The 19,623-nt window shown below is 43.9% G+C and overlaps 1 protein-coding gene across 1 annotated transcript in view; it reads right to left on the minus strand.

The window, feature by feature from the left end:
- MYO1E (myosin IE) overlaps nt 1–19,623 on the minus strand; it is a 112,309-nt gene that overhangs the window by 8,114 nt on the left and 84,572 nt on the right. The window contains exons 16-23 of the mRNA XM_080980686.1: nt 19,378–19,459; nt 18,310–18,416; nt 14,376–14,474; nt 11,251–11,395; nt 4,825–4,939; nt 3,889–4,058; nt 3,478–3,623; nt 693–839 (exon numbers count right to left, since the gene is read on the minus strand). Of these exons, the coding sequence (XP_080836812.1) occupies nt 693–839; nt 3,478–3,623; nt 3,889–4,058; nt 4,825–4,939; nt 11,251–11,395; nt 14,376–14,474; nt 18,310–18,416; nt 19,378–19,459 (1,011 nt within the window). The remainder of the gene's footprint in view (nt 1–692; nt 840–3,477; nt 3,624–3,888; nt 4,059–4,824; nt 4,940–11,250; nt 11,396–14,375; nt 14,475–18,309; nt 18,417–19,377; nt 19,460–19,623) is intronic.

The following is a 19,623-nucleotide window of genomic DNA, read 5'->3' on the forward strand; positions in this document are numbered from 1 at the left end:
CAGCCGGGGAGGTCATTTCAGGCATGCCGTAAGGAAACTGCTGACACCCTCCTCACACTGATGTTCATCTTTACTGCAGGGTTGGTCTCTTTCTCGGGATGCGGGTGGCACTGTGGGTTAAACCACAGAGCCTAGGACTTGCCAATCAGAAGGTCGGCAGTTTGAATCCCCGCGACGGGGTGAGCTCCTGTTGCTCCGTCCCTGCTTCTGCCAACCTAGCAGTTCGAAAGCACGTCAAAGTGCAAGCAGATAAATAGGTACCGCTCCGGCGGGAAGGTAAACGGCGTTCCGTGTGCTGCTCTGGTTCACCAGAAGCGGTTTAATCATGCTGGCCACATGACCCGGAAAAACTGTCTGCGGACAAACGTTGGCTCCCTTGGCCAGTAAAGCGAGATGAGCGCTGCAACCCCAGAGTCGTTCGCAACTGGACTTAACTGTCAGGGGTCCTTTACCTTTTTACATTATGTATATTTGTATTTTTATATTGTAAACCACCCTGTGATCCTCAGATGAAAGGTGGTATATAAATTTAATAAATAAATGATAACGACCATGTGCTCTGTGATTATCATGAGTTGTCTCAGGGCCAGACTTCCAACTGCCTTTGCTGACGCCCCTAAAGGCACAGCTGTGGCCACTCGTGTGATTCAGCCTGACAGGAGCAAAGTGCTGCTGTTAAGCCTGTCACTCACGTATTGCTAAACTTGAGAGGTAGCCTCCTTTGTGTCTTCTCCTCGTAGCGCTTCGACAAAAGGCTGAGAAACTCCGTCTTGAAGACTGACTCAAGGAGACTGTCATATTCTTGCTCATGAATGACGAAGAGGTCATCTTGCATCATGCTGCAGAAATAAAAGCCAGGGTCACAAGAAATTCAAAACTGGCCTCTCCTCTAACCCCCTTTCGGACAGAAATGAGCTGACAGTGTCCTCTGCTGGAGAAGTAGAAGCAGCTCCCTCTCCTAGAGGAAAAGAGGTTGCCTGCTCTGTATCTTGGTTGAATGAGAGAAGCACACAAGCTGTTCTGAAGGTGAATGAATGAATTACATTCCGCCTGCTGTTCAGCTCATTCTATCAGACACAGGCGCCTGATCAATCTAAATGGGAATCAGCAGTCAGCCAGAAGGATATGAATATATTTGTATTTCAAGAACAGGAAGTAGTGGTTTCCGGCCACGCCTACAAGTCAGTGGCAGTTGTTCTTCTTAGCCCTCTGGGGGTTGCAAAGAAATTCAGGCAAGGGACAGATATGAGGCCGATGTTCCTCAGTGGGGCCTGGGGAGTTCACTGCATCCCGCAATGTCGCGCCACCCCGTGTCTGCCAACTTGAAAGGCAGAAGGGGAGCGATCTGGGAGTGTGCCCCTGCCATGGACGAGCCTCCATTACTGGCATGATTTGTGGAAGGTTTCTCCTCAATCTGGGTAATTGGCATCAATCAAGAGGGGCTCTTGAAGCATCATATGCTAATGGGCTGCAATCAATCAGCTGCCAAAAAAACGGGACTGGTTTTCTGAAGGTATTTGAATGATTTTCTGAAGTTTGAGAATCTTTACAAAGCCTGAAAGGAAAGGGGGAGGACAAGGAGCTTTGTGCTTTCTTATGGTTTTGTAATGGTCTTTCTTTCTCTTGTCCTCCCCTATAATAAAGAGACATATGTACAGTCGTACCTTGGTTTTTGAACAGCTTAGTCCTCGAATGTTTTGGCTCCTGAACGCCGCAAACCCAGAAGTGACTGTTCCGGTTTGTGAACTATTTTTGGAAGCCGAAAGTCCAACGAGGTTTCTGCGTCTTCTGATTGGCTGCAGGAGCTTCCTGCAGCCAATCAGAAGCCACGCTTTGGTTTCTGAATGTTTTGGAAGTCGAACGGATTCTGTCCGACTTACAAGGTACAACTGTAGTTGCTACTCTGTTTGATACTCCGAAAGGGTGGGGCCTTCTGATTTATGCTCTGCAAGGAATTTAACAAGGTTTTGCTATGTGCCCCCTTGACCAAGGCTGAATGGATTTTATTTATGAATACCACTGGATGGGGCTGTTGTTGGAGGAATGGCCCACAGCCAGATAGTTGTTGAAGTGAGGATGAATCTTAGAAAAGATTTTGCTGTGTATCCTGTGCCGAGAAAGAACTCCAGAGGGGAACCTAATGGTGGATATCTGGAAAGTTCACTCTGTGAGATTTTTTTATGGCTGTGGTTCACAAGTCAGCTTGATAACAGTGAGAAGAACTGAACAACGAAAAAAGAACTGAACGCTTCCAGCACTCCAGGTCTGGAACAAAAATGTACATAAAGAGCTACACACGTGAAATGGATTATATATTTACAAGATGAAACTGAGGCGCTGTTTTGTAAGGTGAAAAAGCAGACAGCTGGAAGAATGGTTTAATGGCAAGTGAAGGATGTCAACTGGATATAAATAAGAAATGAAGCCGCTATGGGGGGAAATCTTGGACATATGATTGCAACAAGAGTGGGAAACCTGATTTTAAGAAACTGTATTAAATTAAAGTAATTTGGTTTGATTTGTAATAATTTGGGGGGAAATTTTTTTTAAAGGAAGTAGTACTGTGATAGTTACAGGATCAGCGTTAGAACAGTGGAATTTTTGAAATGGGGAGCATCATGTTTGCTGCCTCTGCCAACTTCCATCAGCCCCAGCCAGTCAGGGGAGGGGAGACTGTGGGAGCCCCTCCAAATGCTGTTGGGCTCCCAACTCCCAGCAGTCAACATGGCCAGTGGTCAGAGAGGATGGGAGCTGTAATCTGGCAAGATCTGGAGAGACTGAGGTTCCCCAACTGTGACTGAGTGGTTTGTTTCTTGACTAGATTCTGGACAAGGATGTTGGATGAGGGAGACTTCAGTCTGATCCTGCAAGGCACTTCTCAAATTGTTGAGCAAGAGCCGGGACTCAGGATCACTTAATGCAGATTAGTTATTAGATGATGGTCAAAAGAGATCTCTCTCTCTCTAGTTCAGCATCCTGTTTCCCACAATAGACAACCAGGGAAGCCCACAAAGGGAAGCCCACAAGCTGGGCAGGAAGGTAAACTGCCATCTCCAGAATTTCGTATTCAGTGGTATACTACTGAGCTATTATCGCTAATATCAGTGGGAAGGACCTCCTTGCTAAATCAGATCAGATCCAGTCCCTGGATCCAGCTTCCTTCCACACTGGCCAAGCAGATACCTCCAGGAAATGGGCAAATTTAATAAATGTCATGAAGCAGAACAGGAGGAACCTGTGGCCCTCCTCAAGGCATTGCTGGACTGCAATACCCATCACCTCTGACCACTGGCCATGCTGGCTGGGCCTGATAGGAGCTGGAAGCCAGCAACACCTGAGGGGCTCCATAGGCCCTGCTCTGGGACTTTAAAGCTTGTGACTGCCCACTGACCCTGCCTCCCACCCAACTTAGCTCCCCTCCTCTCTCCCTTTCCCCACTGGCCTATTCCTGTGAAAAAAAGAGGAGGTGGTACTGACCTTAGCGAAACTGAGAGAATCCTTTCCACCTCGATCCGTCGCTTGAGCACCTCTTTCACCAGGCCTTTCTCTGGGCCTTGCTTCACCTTTTCACGCCCAACCAGGTACACACACTTTGGGGATAGGATGAGGTCTCGCTTGATGCCCTGGAAATAAGAGCAGATCTGTGTTTACGCCCCTACGATTTAAATAGAATTTTTTAAGATGAGGAATAAGGATTGATTTAGCTTTAGGCCTCAAGTTCCATCATCTGGAAATAAATAAGGAGACACCTGGGTGAGATGGAACTTGCTTCCAGCGGACAGCCTAATATATTCTGATGCCCACAGGGAAAAATGTAAGATGGCGCAGAGACCCGGCCAGCCCAGGCAGAATTCACTGTGTAGTTCTTTTGCCCCAACCCATTCCTACCTTAAACCTCCTGTCGTATTTGGTGACAGTGTCAGCAAAATCGATCTTTTCCCGCTTTCCCACAAATTGCCGCAGCTCTGGGCGGTCCTCCATGCCTATGTAGTCACCCACAAAGTTCCTATTGATGCTATTTTTCCTTCTCTCCTTCTTGTTCAGCAGCAGGTCAGAGGCTTTAAAATGGGGAGAGAGGAAGACGTGTTACTTTGCAGCCCCAATTATAAAGATGAGTTTCACAGTTCTGAGAAACAAGGAGATGCCATTCCATTTACATTTTTCTAGAGGGGGGGGCAGAAGGGAAGTGCATAACATAAAATTACATTGATTACTGATTTTCTACTCCTTGCCCTCAGAGAACCTCATGTTTACTATGGGAAATAAGCTATGTCCTACAGGTTCTGATTGTGGAAACAGAGCTGTTAAAGGCACAATACCCCTGTTTTTCACAATGCCAACCTTAAACCAATGCACAGGCTGAGACCCTGAACCTGGGAGTAGGCTCCATTAAACACAAAGAGCCTTACATCTTAAGTAGACACATATACCATTATTCTGGAAAGTTAACAATGCAGCAAATTCCTACTGAGCGCCTGGATATCAGTTCCTGCACAGCAGCAGACATGCCTAAGCCACTTTGCAGAGTTTTCACAATCTGCATTTGCCATTTGGGGAGGCGATTGGGTAACACACACATACACCCTTATTTTGTAGTACTACTTGCAGAAAATAACTTCTAGGAGCAGGAAGCAAGGAATATGCACAAAATGGGGGGCAGAAAGAGAATCACTTCAGGAATCCAGGAATTCCTACTGCCTAGTGTCCAAACAACTCGCTTGTCAATCATAGTGCTGACTTCAACCATTAGCTAAAAATACTGACAGGTGGGAGCAGCCAGGGGCAAAGTCCTGAGTTACTGCATTATTAGCAGCTGAGACATACCTTCTTCTCTCATCTGTACATATTTCTTCCTGGCCACGTATTTCCGCCACGCCTTCTGGATGGCCCGGGCATAGCCATCGTACTTCCGCTCCCGCATCTCTTCCAGCAAAAACAGCTGCAATAAAAAGAAAACCCACCAGCTCAGCAAGTGAGAGAGGAAAGGATGAGAAGCAGAAGCCAAACAGGCACACCGCGTTGGGCAACAAATTGCTTACTTACTTTGCCAAACCTTTGTAAGGCATTCCAAGTATAGGCCGTCATAAAACATCCATATGTAAAATTTTAAAATATATACAAATAAACAGCATGTAAAATATATATTGACAAGGATTTTCACTGGGATTTCTTCCCGGTAAATAGAGACATTCATCACTCTAAGAGATACTATTGACAAAAACTCAGCCTCCCTTGCAGTTACTTCCAGGTTAATGTCAGACAGACAGAATCTGATATTTTTATTGTGTCGCGATGTTAAGACTACCAAAAAATGGGGATAGCATGAGTTTGCATAGCTGGTTGTATAATGGACAGTAGAAAAGAATATGTTCTACAGTATCTGGCACATTCAAAGAACAACTGCAATGTTTATCATTTGTGGAGAAGTTTAAATATCTGCCATTGACAAAAGCTGAGGGGAAAACATTTAGTCGGGTTAACATAAAGGCCCTGTGTTGGACTGGAATTATTGATTTTGACATATAAGTGACCCTGTTATCTGTATTTAAACCACAGAACCTAAGGGAGCAAATTTTATTTACAGTTGACTCAATATTTTGTTTTTCAATGTCCCTTAATCTGGTTTGCATATTGTGATAAATAATTGCTCACTTGAATTTTACAAGAGTTCCAATATCCAGTGTCAATATAGGGGAACCTTGGTTCTCAAACTTAATCCATTCCGGGAGTCCGTTTGACTCCCGAAACTGTTTGGAAACCAAGGTGCAGCTTCTGATTGGCTGCAGAAGCTTCCTGCACTCAAGCGGAAGCCGTGTCGGATGTTCGGCTTCCGAAAAACGTTCACAAACCGGAACACTTACTTCTGGGTTTCCGGCGTTCAGGAGCCAAGCTGTCTGGAAACCCAAGGTACCACTGTACCAATAGATCTGATTTTGCTATGTAAGAGTTGGAACCAACTGGATTCATAAGAGTCCTTAAGTAAGTCAGAAAGCAGACTCGAAGGTTGGCAAGGAAAATGGCAACGCAACCAGTATTTTATAGTGCTGGACCACGCCCAATCGCCCAGTATTCCATCGTGTGTTTACCTAGTTCTGCACACATCGTCTCATACTTGATTGAACTTGGGAGCCCCAGGATACATCTCAAGAAACCTGAGTGTATCTTATCTAAATCACTATTACATGCTTGTATCCATACTGGGATCCCAAAAAGCAGCTGGGATGACACTTTAGCTTGATAAATCTGAATAGCAACTATATAAATTGGTTACCTTTCTCAAAAGAAAACCGAGCTACTGCTGAGGAGGTACACTTTGCCTGTTTTATAGCACTTGTGTGATGGTTTGACCAACCATCTGGAATAAAATTCTGAGATCTCTGTGGATCTTTACTAGCTGGATTCCTTGTCCTCTTATTTTCCATTTCTCTAATTTTCCCAGAATTGTTCTCTTCTCATATTTTATTGAAAATTTATTGGTTTCACAATAGGGAATCAGGGAGAGTAAAAGACGTTCCAGATCTACCCTCGTCAGTGATAATAAGGCTGTATCACCCGCATACAGTAGCAGTGCAACTGGGTTTTGATTTATTTGGGGAGCATGTGATTCTGTTTTTTTAAAGTGCTCTGGGAGATCTGATAAAAAATAAATTAAAAAGAAAAGGGGCAAGAATACACCCGTGTTTTACACCTTTCATATTAGGGATGTTGGAAGAGAGGGGACCTTTGGCATTGAGTTTGATTTGGCAGATGCTAAAAGCATATAAATTCTGTATTAGGATCAGCAAGTGTTAATCAACTCCTAACTCTACAAGCTTCCTCCACAATATCACACAATCAACTGAATCAAAGGCACCACAAAAATCTATGAAAGCTGCATAAATTTTGGAATGATTTTGAAGTCTATATTTTTCAACCAAATGTGTGAGACAATGGTCTAAAATAGAGTAGCCTTTGGAAAAACCTATTTGTTCTTTCCCTGGCAAGTTTAGATTTTTCATCCTGGTAACTAATCTAAGTAAAAGGTCTTGCGCGTCAACATCCCACACTCCCTCATTTGATGAACAAAACACGTGGACACCAGTATTTTCGGTTAATGGGCGAAAAAAGGCCACAACTTTATTGGTTACAGAATGTGAGTGGTATTGGCTTTAGGCATTGGACCTGAAATGACTATACCTGACTCCTGCCCACCATGCAGTAAGTCTTACAAGGGTTAACCACCTGTAGGGGGTTCTAGTGTGGTATGGTTATCTTTGAAATTTGGCGCCATTTTCTTTTAAGTTGAAGACATTCATCGTTGAACCAGGGACCAGTTCTGTTTTTAAGTGCCCCGACTTTTGGTGGAGTGTTAAGCTCTTCAAATGTTTTGAAGATTTCACTATATACTTCCAGAATGTCACTATGAGAATTGATAGAGAGAACCTGGTTTCTAAAATCAGCTGTGAGTTTTTGCCCCACTACTACACTCATTTCCTGGGACCATTTTAGTTGGGTCATTTGCTCATATTGACAAAATTTTGTGTTGTTACGGTTGGTTATTTCTAAATCAAAGTTTAAATTTATAGACATCAACAATGGTTGGTGATCGCTTTCTGTGCGCGTCCCAATTCTAAAGTTCACTATCAGATTTACAGTGTCACAAGAGACACTATAATCAGTGACACTACATTGAAGGGGAAGTATGTAAATTCCCCATTTCTATCCCCATCTATTGAGCCATTCACAATTAGTAAATTAAAATTATTACACAGCTTGAGCAAGCATATACCTTCCCTGTTTATAACCTTGTCTCTAGAGAATCATTTTCACTGAATGTGCGATATCATCGGTGGTATTCCAATTTAAAGCACTACTTAATTGTTCATTGTCAATTCCCACCCTAGCATTAAAATCGTCCGCTATTGTTAATGAGGCATTTGGGTATTGCAAACGCCTCATTAACAAATTGCATACTGAAGTTGACTTTCAGTGGGTGCCACCCACTTGGATCAACAGACAGAACCTCCAAAAAGATGTGGAGTGTGCCACAAATATGCCACTGGCACAAATAGGTCAGTGTGGGTCAGTTTCCCCTGCTTTAAAAGTAGAAATTCCAGCACTGCAAGAAAAGCCCAGGTGTGGGAAATGTGAAATGATTCAGGAAGTCCTGCAGACAGACAATGCAGAGATTCACCTTCAAGACATGCATGTCTCCAATCAACCAGCAGCGGATGAAAGGAGGATATTTTTGGAAACAAGGAACAGTTCATCTTAAAGTCAAAAGGGGATCTGGCCTATCTCACAAATTTCACATCTGCTTTCAGGCAGACGACGGGAGGTAGACAGCAGCACATGATGGCTGCCGACAAGGGATTTAGCAGCATCTGCTTCACGTTCTGATTGCTGGAGTCTTGGCACAGAGTTCCTGCACACAGTGCGATGCTCACAGAGAGGAAAGCAATGCAGAGATACAATGCTGACATCTTTCAGGGTGCCCTGGACAGGGCTGAGTCCTGCAACCCATCATAAATGCACTCCTAACCCTGCACACTCCTCAGCTCCCTGGGTTGTTGCCAAGAGCCTCTGGCTTCCAAGGTGTGCGGCACGATCCTCCAGTCTGGCCAGATTTTTTGCTGGGGTGGGAGCGATATATGAAACTGGTTCATGCCAAGTCAGACTTCTGGCCCATCTATCCTGCTCTGGTGAGCAGGCAGCTCTCCAGAGCCTCAGGCAGAGAACAGGACTTTCTCATCACCTGGAACCTGACTCTCTTGAAGTGGAGGTTCCTGAGGTTGAACACAAACCTGCACACAGAGCAGGTGCAGTGGGACTTTTAAATTGACAGCCTCCCTAGTCCTCCTTGTCTAGCTGGCAAGATTCCACCAGGGTTCAATCCTGCCACTCCAGGACTGCAGTAGCTCAGCAGAGCAGGAAGGGACAACCCCAGCATCCACATGCATAGATAATTTTATTTGTATGCTGCCTTTCCATAGTTCAAGCCATTCTCAAGGTGGCTTACTTAACAACATGAAAAAATACGTAACTACAAGGTAAAAAAGGTACAATAAATAAAACATTTTAAAATGTACAACCAAACTGAACCATTTCCACATAAATCACAAGGAGATCTATAATAAATATACAAAAAGCCAACAAGAGCAAGCACCCCAACAAAAACTCTCTATTCAGCAGCCTCAGCTTTTGTAGCTGGAGTCAGTCAGGCCCAACCCTCCCAAGGCAGGTGGGAAAAGGCCTGCAAGGTAAGGAAGCAGATCTTCCAGGATTGACATCCCAGAGTCTGTGACTATCCATTCTTTCTGCTTACATGACAACATAGCTGACAAAGCAAAGGATGGTGGCCACAACTCCACCAAGTTATTCTGGTGTCTGGAGTGAGATGGTGCCCATTGCCTTCCCACTAATTAGCATAATCCACTGGGATGTTTTCCTCCACAAGCTCCATGGAAGTGAACAGGAGTTGTGGAACAGCTTGCGTAGAGGAACTCCCCTGTGTCATTTGCACCCTCTGGGTCTGATCCTTCTGCCTCCAAAAACAGCAGCCTTCACCAGCTTGGAGCCCTTCAGATATTTTGGACTACAACTCTCGTCTGCTGTGATGGTAGCAAAGTCTGTTGTCGAGTTTCTACATGTGTCCTCACACATATGAAAACAGCTTACAGTTTTCAGCATGCTGTGGCCAACCTTTCTCTCCTGAAATAATTAGCATGCCTCTCTGCCTTATTTTTAAAAAAAACTGGAAAAGGGAGCTGGCAGAACAAGCTGCTCATAGCAACTTTACTTGCATGGCTGACTCCCAGAAAGTTGTACTAATTGCAGCACATCTATCAAAGCAGAGCAACCCATCAGATGTAATTAAAGTTTGCATCAGACACACTTCCTGTGCCCAGAAAGAAAAACCAGCATCCCTCTTTTAAAAAAACACACCTTAATGACTTGCAAGAGATTTTCAACAAAAACATATTAGAGAAGTTTTATAAAGAATGATCTTCTATTTCCTTCACTGTTCCTTCTTAAAAACACTTTATCTTGGTGCACCCAAGAGAGAGATGCAATTAGTACTACAGAAGGCCTAGGTCTGATCCATACTTAACCCAGTTGCCTTTAAACCCTGGTGGCAAACTGGGAACCACCTCCAGAAAATATGCACTCTTTCACTCAAGAAGAAGGCCTACACTGCTGAGTCAGGTAGCTGCAGTTCACAGGGGAGCAGAAGTCCAGTCCTCTCAACACACACCCAAGAGGAAGCAAGATCACAGCAGCAGTGGGATTCACCACCATTCTATGCGCGTTCAGGTGAATGACTGCATGGTGTCTATATGCACCCAACTGTCTCAGCAGTGGGCTCTCCACTTCTGATTGGAAACTGTACATTCCTTCCAGGCTTCCTAACTGTGTGGAGAGAGCCCCACAGGGACAGTTTACTCACCCCAGTTACGTTGCAAGAACATGGCTCATGAGACATCTACACTTGACCTGAATCAGATATTTCAATGGATGTCTACACCACCAATTTAAACTGGTTTAATTAACAGTCATTACCTATTGCCAGGGAACTCTATCAAATCTAGCTCTATAGGGCTGGGGTGAATCGTCCCCATCACTGAACTACAATTCTTAGGATTCTTTAGGGCAGGGCAGAGGAAACTGCAAGGGACCTCCAGCTATAACAGAACTGCAACTCCCTTCATCCTTGACACTGGCTATGTTGGCAGGGGCTGATGGGAGTTGGAGTCCCAACAACATCTAGGAAAGGCTGCCTGTGTTACCAGGTGATGCACTGTACACTTACTCCCACCCACCCACCAAAGCACAGACATACCACACACAAGTAGACATGCTGAGCCCCTGCCCACCATTTTTTAGCCGACCTGTGCAGATCATCAGAAGAGTGAGACATTTCTCTCCTCGTTGTGACACTAGCCTGGGAGAAGAGGTTTAAACCTCTCAGCCTAGTCCAGTGCCACAGTAGAGAGAAACACCACCTGCTTTCCTTTCTTCTGGTGAATCCTCTTCTGGAGAGCAGGTAACCTCCCCCCAGCACTGCTGTGTCACAAAATGGAAAACAAAGGAGAAGAGGATGGCTTGATAAAGACTTGCAGTCCAGGAACAAGTGCAGATTCTATCCATTTGGTCTACACAACACATTGCAGAACTGACAAGTGACCTCCCCTTTTCCCCTCCCCAATTCTACAGTTCAGTTCTAGCCGGTTGTCTCACTCTTTGGAGTCAAGACTTTGCCCTTCTACTCACAGACTCTGGTGCCTTGATGAAGATTTTTGTTCTCCCAAGCTGATATTGGTCAGGATCCACATTGACAGAATGGAGGAGGTGGAGAACCCCCTGTTTTTCGTCCCCTTTCCAGGAGGGCCAGGTTGCTTTGGTCAGGATGGCGTACCTGCAGAAAAGCATAATCACCATCACCATCATCATAATCATCACTAACACCCTATCTGGCTGGGTTGCCCCATGGTTAAAAATAAAAGACAAACACAAATAAAATACCTCAAGGTCCACCTCTTCCTATATGAACTGACCCAGACCCTGAAATCATCACCTGAGATCCTTCTTCATGTGCCTCATCCACAAGAGGCCTGGGGGGGGGGTGTGGCAACATGAGGACGGGTCTTTTCTGTGGTGGCTTCCTGCTTGTGGAATGTGCTCTCCAGAAAGGCTTGCCTGGCGCCTTTGTTACATATCTTTAGGTGCCAGGAAAAACATCCCGCTTCTCCCAGGCCTTTGGCTTATTAAACCATCTATGGGCTTTTAAACTGTTGGGGGCAGTTATTGTTTTTTTGTGTTACTATGTTATGTTTGTTTTTATATTGTAAACTGTCCTGTGATCTTCAGATAAAGGGTGGTATTTAAATTTTAATCATCATCATCATCATCAGATGATGGTGAGATTCTGCCATTCCACTCAGTGATAAATTTCATCTATGGGCAATTCCAGGACAAATTAAAAATCAGTTGTTGGGATACACCAACTGAAATTCCTGCTCTAATATAAGCACCATCCAAAGCCACCCACACTTCAGTTTGTTCAAGAATGGATTAATGCAGTTCAAGGAATAGAAGAGTATTATTGTTGTTCCAAAATCCACACTTGAGACTGACCAAAATGTCATAAAAGTGAGGTAAGTTTTCAAGTTCTCCAGAACTGTTCCTCAGGCAAGATCTTACACAAAGGGGGGAGGGGGTTGTCGGGGGGGGGGGTCAGGGGAGGAAAAACAAAAAGCAAAGAAGTACAGAACTTGGAAATTCCAAGATGGAGGTCAGCCTCTCCCTCCCAGGTGCTACAGAAATGCTCTACACCAAGGATTCTGGGATAATGAAGCTATTGAAGCACGAGAAATTAAAATCTGGCCTCTAACTCAGAACTATCCCACTGGAGTCAAGAGTTGGAACAGGCCCCAAAACCATGGAGAACTGTAATTGATCAGAGACAACATTGGACTGACTTGGTATAAGGTATTTTCTAGCTTTTTAAATTTCTTCCCAAGGTATCATATCTAGCTGAAGAAAGATAATACATAAAAGTCAACTTAGAGTTTGGATAATCACAGCTGTGTAGTCTAACATATTTTCTGTCTTGTACCCTAACCATTCCACCAGTATGATCAAGGTTGTTTACCTGGGGTTTCCCTTATTGTATCCTAAGCCTTGTGGTGCATGTCAGGCAAAGAGAGACAGAGGAGAGAGAAGCCGAAGGTCACCGGGGAGCTTCACTGCTGGACTAAGATTTGTGTTCCCCCGACCTCTCCGCTACACCACCACAAGGCTCAGTTACAACAGGAAAACAACCTTGGAAATCATAATTAATATGTGAGCAAAGACAGGAGGGTCATGTAATCATCAAAACAAAACAAGGGCTGACCAAACACTTTAGACAGCAAGATGTTGTCATTCAGTTGTCTCTCTGGCAGTGCACAAAGAGCATTGCCCGCTGACTCAGGGGAGCCAATCTTGCAGTTCTGGTGTGGGATCCTTTCCCCACTTCCTCTCTCCCTCCCTAACAACTGCCTGACGCTTCTTTATTAAACCGCATCAGCTTCCATCCTCCCTTAGACATAGCAGAAATGTGGGGCATTTCCAGCTTGAAAGAATTTGCAGCACACACAAAATCAAAACAGAAGCAAAAGCAAGCCATTGTTACAAGAAAGCAGAGCAAGGGAGGGAGGAAGGAAGAAGAGCCCAGGAGGAGTTTTAGCAGCTAGGGCTGCAATGCCTGGATGACTTTAAAACACTTTGATAAAGGGTGCTCCTGGTTATAATTTATTTCTTTATAGTGATAAAAACTACAGATGGCAGAGGGACATCTTAGAAGGTGAAGGAGTGTGTGTGTGTGTGTGTGAGAGAGAGAGAGAGAGAGAGAGAGAGAAGGAGAATGCTCTGTGTATGATCTAGGATGAATGTTTGTATAATCTAAAATCAAAAGAAAATATGCTTTATTTTCTTTAGAACAATTTCCCTAAAGTGTGAATTTAAATTACACATTTACATATATTTATTTAAATATGTATAAACCACACTTTCATATAACACACTGCAAAGTGACATACAACTCGAAAACGCAATGCAGAAGGTCCCTGAACAATCAACTGATTAACTAATGTAAACTTGTATGATTAATCAACTAAGATTCCTTTCATCAGGCAGCAGCTGTCATTTTTGCTACTCCATCACAGCGAAAACAGTACAGAGAGTAAAGGTGGAGAAGACAAAGCTGTTGTTCCTTAAAGCAGTATGGCTCGTTTGAAAAAATGACATACCTTATTCCAGCCTTACCCAACCTGGGGTCCTCCAGACGTTTTAGACTACAGCTCCCATGAGTTTTATCTAGTGGGCACCAGGTTGGGGAAGGCTTCCTTATTCCACCATAACACAAAATACAGTAGCAAGTTTCAAGCACGGTCAGTTTGAATGAGGCGCTGGGTGGGAGAGGACAAACACAGAAGGAAGACATTGACTGGGAAGTGTCACCAACAAAGCAGTTGCCAGGGCAGCTTTTGCAACTCTCTATTTATAAGGTGGTGCATTTTTAAGTATTTGTGCCATGTTAGTAATAATAATACTTTTTAAAAGGCAGGCAGCCTTGACACACAAGGGCAGGAGTAAGATGGGGGATCTGGTGCAAGAACATTTCAGCTTCTCCTCAAATCTTAGGTCTGCCTTCACTTTAAGAGAAACATTATTTTTAGATATGTTGACAAGCAAACAAGAGCCCAAATTTAACACACCTGGGCTTCTTTAGGCTCCTATCTACTCTATGCAGTAATGGAGAGGAAAACTTGGGAATTTTTTTTTTGGAATATGATCTTCCCTCCCATTTCAAAATCTCCCTGAAGAAAAGAAAGCAACACAGAGGAATACCGTACCTCTGTAAGAATTTCTGGAACACTCGCCTATAGGCATAACCCGCTCGCCGCACTCGGATGTTTTCTTTGAGCCCAAGATATTCCACTTGGTGCTTTACCCTGCAGGGAAAGGGTCAGAAAAGAAGCATGATTAGCTGAAGAGGTAGGTGGGAATCAGCTTTCAAGTGTCTCTACAGAAGGTCTACAAGGAGAACTCACGGCCCTTACAGTCACGGATTGAAGGGAAAGAAGCAGCAGTTTCAAGTGACAGCAAAGCACACCTAGCCTGGGTAACAGGAAAGGCTGCCGTTACCCAGGTTAGGGGTGGTTTTTCTCATGTGGATAGCTTGCTGCACTCGTTTGTAATGTTCAAAACAGATATTGGGACCTTCTTATCTTTCCTAGACACTGAAAACAAGTGCCACCAGATAGCTCTTGTCTCTGGATGTTCCTAACAAGCACTGCAAAACTCCCTGTTCAGTCTTGACCCCAGTTATCTGGTCCTCCAAAATAAAGATGATAAAAGATAAACACGGTGACCTCCAGACATTGCCAGACATCAACTTCCAACAGCCCTGGCAGCCAGGAGAACGTAACATGCATGGATATGGGAAATGGAGGAGGGTTAAAGCATTGCCTCTTTCATTATGTAGTAATCTGAAGAAACTCAGTAAAATGTGTAAATAGCAAGAGGACCCCCCCCCCCATGTGTGTCTGTGGGTATGATTTAAGTCAGGGGGAATCCAACTAATGTTGGCCTGAGTTAGTATACACAGCTGTCAAGATAAAATCTGGCTATGTTGCTATGTTTGCGCTGGGAAAAAGATGCAGGGGACACATACCCCCCGAACAACACTTTGGATTACAACAGTGGAGGATTATGCTGAAGGAAACTCTTGTGACATAACATGTTGCAATGTTTGCATGTGCAAGAAAGGCACAAATCGGCCAGTTGGAATTATATCCATGGCAGTTTTCGGAGTTAGTCAGATCACTGGTCCATGTAGCTCAGTATTGTCTACACTGACTGGCAGCAGTCCTCCAGGGTTGCAGACAGGGATCTCTCCTGGCACCACTTGGGGATCCCACTGGAGAATTGGACCATGCAAAGCAGCTTGGTCATTGGAGTTGCATTCAACACTAGTCCTACTCAGAGAAGACCCATAGAAATCAATGCATCGTCTTCTTCTTCTTTGGCGATCACTCGTAGCCGAGTAAGATTGTCTTCCATGAATATTGTCTTAACAGTGTGTCCATAAGTGACTGTGGAGGCCAATTCTGGATCTGTACATCCTTCCACAGTGAATAGCACTGGCTACAGCCCTCTGAGTCATATTGAATCCACTTTTGGAAAGCAATATCTTCTAATGTTAAGTAGCTTCAGGAACAGCATTTATAGGAGAACAAATTTGTGTGGCAGCATTATTTCCTTGATTTTAAGTTAACAAATTCCACATTTCAAGAATACGAACATTTGAATATTAACAAAAAATAAAGAACTTTCCATCCCAGGTCAGCAGTAAGCAAACTTTTGTTTCAGGATATCGTAAGAACAATTAAGTTCTTTAGTTTTGAACCAAGCCAGACCTATAATTTTGCTAGTCTACCTCGTAAAAATATGAAAATGGTGTGTGTGCTTTAAAAATAACAGTTTTCCCCAGAATTACAATAATGCTTCTCATTAGCTTGATACCCAGACACTGACCTGAAAGGCTTTGGCTCTGAGAGAGCGAATTCTTCAGAACTGCCTTTTCCCAAAACCTTTTTTAACAGTCTTAAAATTATTTGTAGCTTGAGACTTAAAATTCTTTGTAGCTTGAGACTTAAAATTCTTTGTAGCTTGACTGGCATTGGTGAAGCAGCAAGAAACAAGGACTAACTTTGCCCCCCCCCCCCCAATTGCATTATTCCATATGTCAGCAGGCGGGAATCTATAAACAGGAAAATATACTTTGGCTGATCAGCTCTTTTTATGGCTACTCCATCAGAAGGCTTTGGAAGGGGAACAAGATTCTGGACTCCAATTCTCCAAACATAACAGTAAAGTGAACAATTTGATTTTCCTCCTCTCTCCCCTCCCCACTCCCAACTGGTGGAGGAACAGAAAACTTGTATGATGGGATGGGATGGGGGCAGAACAACTGTAATGGAAGGCATTTTTCAAAATTTGAAAGAACTAGAGGGCAGTGCCAGTTGCAACATGGAGATTTAGAATTGGTTTTAGAGATTTAATCACTTTCTACATCACCCCAACTACATTTTTCACTGGTTTTGTGCAGTGAAAAATGCAAAAGGAATGTCTTGATTTTAGAAAAAAAGCTACACACCCTAACTGGCAACGCATCTTGTACTTAGACGGCTTTTTTAAAAGTTCAGCTTTGAAAAGAATTCTCCAAGTTGGTAACACTGCAGTCTGGAAAAATAGCAAAATACAGTATGGGAATAAAATTAGGAAAAATATATTAGGTTTGAGGATAACCAATTTCTTAAATATTAATTGGAAAAAATAAGGATTTGACAAGCTTGCTGAAAAAGTGTTCTGAGTTTTGCTTTGCATGCCATTTAAAGATACATGTTTGTGGATCAAATGTGCTTCTTTAAGTGGCCCTAGGTCATGCCCCTTCCCCAGGCTACTCCTCACATCAGCCCTGCTCCAGAAATGCCTCAAGGACTTTTGCTTGCCTGGAATGTGTCCTTGAACTGTGACAATCCTCAGTGCTTGCCTGACTGGATGGAAGGAGGATAGAATACCCTGTTTGTTTGTGTGTGCGCATGCACATGTTTATGTACCTATCTACACACACACATACTCCTCCTGACTACTGTATGGTTGGAGTTTAGTCTACAAAGGTAAGAGTCACATCTACTGCTCCACCCACTTTCCCCTTTGATCCCATCCACTGTTGCTTCTGGCCCAACTCAGAAGGCTAAGGCCATAAGAAGAGCCCAGCTGGATCCTGCCAATGGCCCATCCAGCATCTGTACCTTACAGTGGCCAACCAGATGCTTGGGGGAAACCCATGAGCAGGAGTTGAGCACAAGAGCACTCTCCCCTCCTGCAGTTTCCAGCAACTGGTATTCAGAGGCCTATGACAGTATTGCCTACACGGAAATGCACAGCCCTCCTTTAGACTGACCAGAACATTTATGTTACTCCTGCCCACCCTAACCACCATTAACACTTGGCTGCAAAAGTGCATTCAAAATAATGTACAGTGGTACCACGATTCTCGAACGTAATCCATTCCGGAAGACCGTTTGAGTTCCGAAACGTTCAAAAACGGAGGTGCAAAGGGCTGTCTGCAAATTCAGTCGAGGAAATTGCAAAACACGCAGCGGAAGACATTCAACCTCCGAGGCTCTTTTGAAAATGGAAGCATTTACTTCCGGGTTTCCTGCATTCAGGTTCCGAAATGTTCATCAATGGAGACATTCGAGAACTGAGGTACCACTGTATTTATAATTTCTTCCTATATACATAAAAATGTAGATGACAGAATGGCAGGTAGGACAGAGAGCAAGGAGTTTAAGTGGCAGGCAGCCCAGATGAGCTGCTTAACCGAGGAGGAGGGGGAGGCACCTGTCTGAAGCATCTCCCTCCCCCTTTAAAAGGGTTTGGGCTGAGCTGTGAGTGAAGGGGCTTGGGGCAAGCTTTGGGGAGAGGGGTGGGCACAGCAGTGGGGGATAGTGGAGGAGGTAGGTGAGGTGTAAAGGGAACGAGTCATGGGGGAAGGCGCCAGAACAAAACGTATTTACATTTGTCTTGCCTGCCTGCTGTTTCTCCATGGGTGGTCTCAATTAACAGGCAACCTACATCTGTAGATGATTCTACTCTTGCTCATGAAGCCACACATCAAGTATACTACATGCCACGAAAGCGACTCTTTCGCCATCTTGGGCATAATGCAGGGAACAATCTAATATGCATTAGCAGTGGGAACAGTCTCCTCTGTACCTGCTTTCCTCCCAGTCTCGAGGCTTTTTTGTTTCATTCGGCTTGATGCAACGGATGTAGTGGGGCGTGCATTTCATCAGGGTGCCAACAAGGTCATTGGCTTGTTTCTGCAAATAATAATAATAATAATAATAATAATAATAGCCTATTTAGATACTAGCTGCTGCTTAGAACTGCTACTGATAATAATTTTGCTCCTTTTTATTTTTTAATTAGATGGTAATTTCACTATATTAGAAACAGGATCCCAAGAGAATTTACTGAAGCCAGAAAACTAATGCAGTGTAAGCGATAATGTTACTGACCCTGGTCTCTGAGAAAAGAAAGATGTCTTATTTGTAACAGCAGTCTCTCCTGAAATTGCCCTTCAGAAGAACTATTGTTGCCTGAGCAATCTTCCCGCCAAAATCAACAGGTTCCAAGACTCCCTTCACACTGGTATACAGTTTGCCTGGCATGGCTGAGGGTCAGGGACCAGCAGGGAGAGGGTGTTTGAGGGGGAAGCCACAGTAAGAGCCCTCCTCCCACACAGATGAAGACGGGTGGCAATGCTGACTGGTTTCCCCTCCACCATCCAATGCATGTGTCAGGAGTGCTGATAGGAGTGGGCTCAAAATCTTTTCCTAGGTGCCCAAGTGCTTTGGAGGAAATAATGAACTATGGGGGAATTGAATGAGGGTGGGGGATTCTGGGTTACTTGGCAGGATGTTAATTGGGGGAAATGAATTAATTCAAGATGACTTTATCTAGAGATGATTGGGAGGGGTGAATGGAAAGAACTGAAGGGGAAATGAATTGATTTGGAGAAGGATCTATGTGGAAGAAAATGAACTGGAGAGGAACATTTTTGGGGGACAAATTAACAGACAAATTTATTATTTGGATGGGAAATTAGTTCAATTGCCTTATTTGACTTTCAAATGGGTATCTGCACATATAAATGAGCATAGGCAAATCTGTGTCTATGGAGCCCATGCCCTGAAACTTTCCAGTACCTATCCACAACTTCCACATAACACTTCCAAGTGTGCAATTGTAGGACAGGACTCTCAATAAACTGGAGCACACCTTGATTTTGCTACCAGCTGTTGTGGGTCGGCCTTTCTTGTCAGCTTGGAGATTCTCAGGAAACAGAGCCTTTATAAAAGGCCTAGGAGAGGAAAAATAAGACACAGGTCAGCACATAGTGATAATACAAAAGACCAAGAGGCTGATGGAGAAGCAGGTGAATATATGATCATTTCCTCCATCAGTCAGTTGGGCCTTCCTGACCTGTTTGTTTCATAAAAATTATACACCACTTGATTATAAAAA

This window comes from Podarcis pityusensis (assembly GCF_964106645.2).
Source record: "Podarcis pityusensis genome assembly, chromosome: 14".
NCBI lineage: Eukaryota > Metazoa > Chordata > Lepidosauria > Squamata > Lacertidae > Podarcis > Podarcis pityusensis.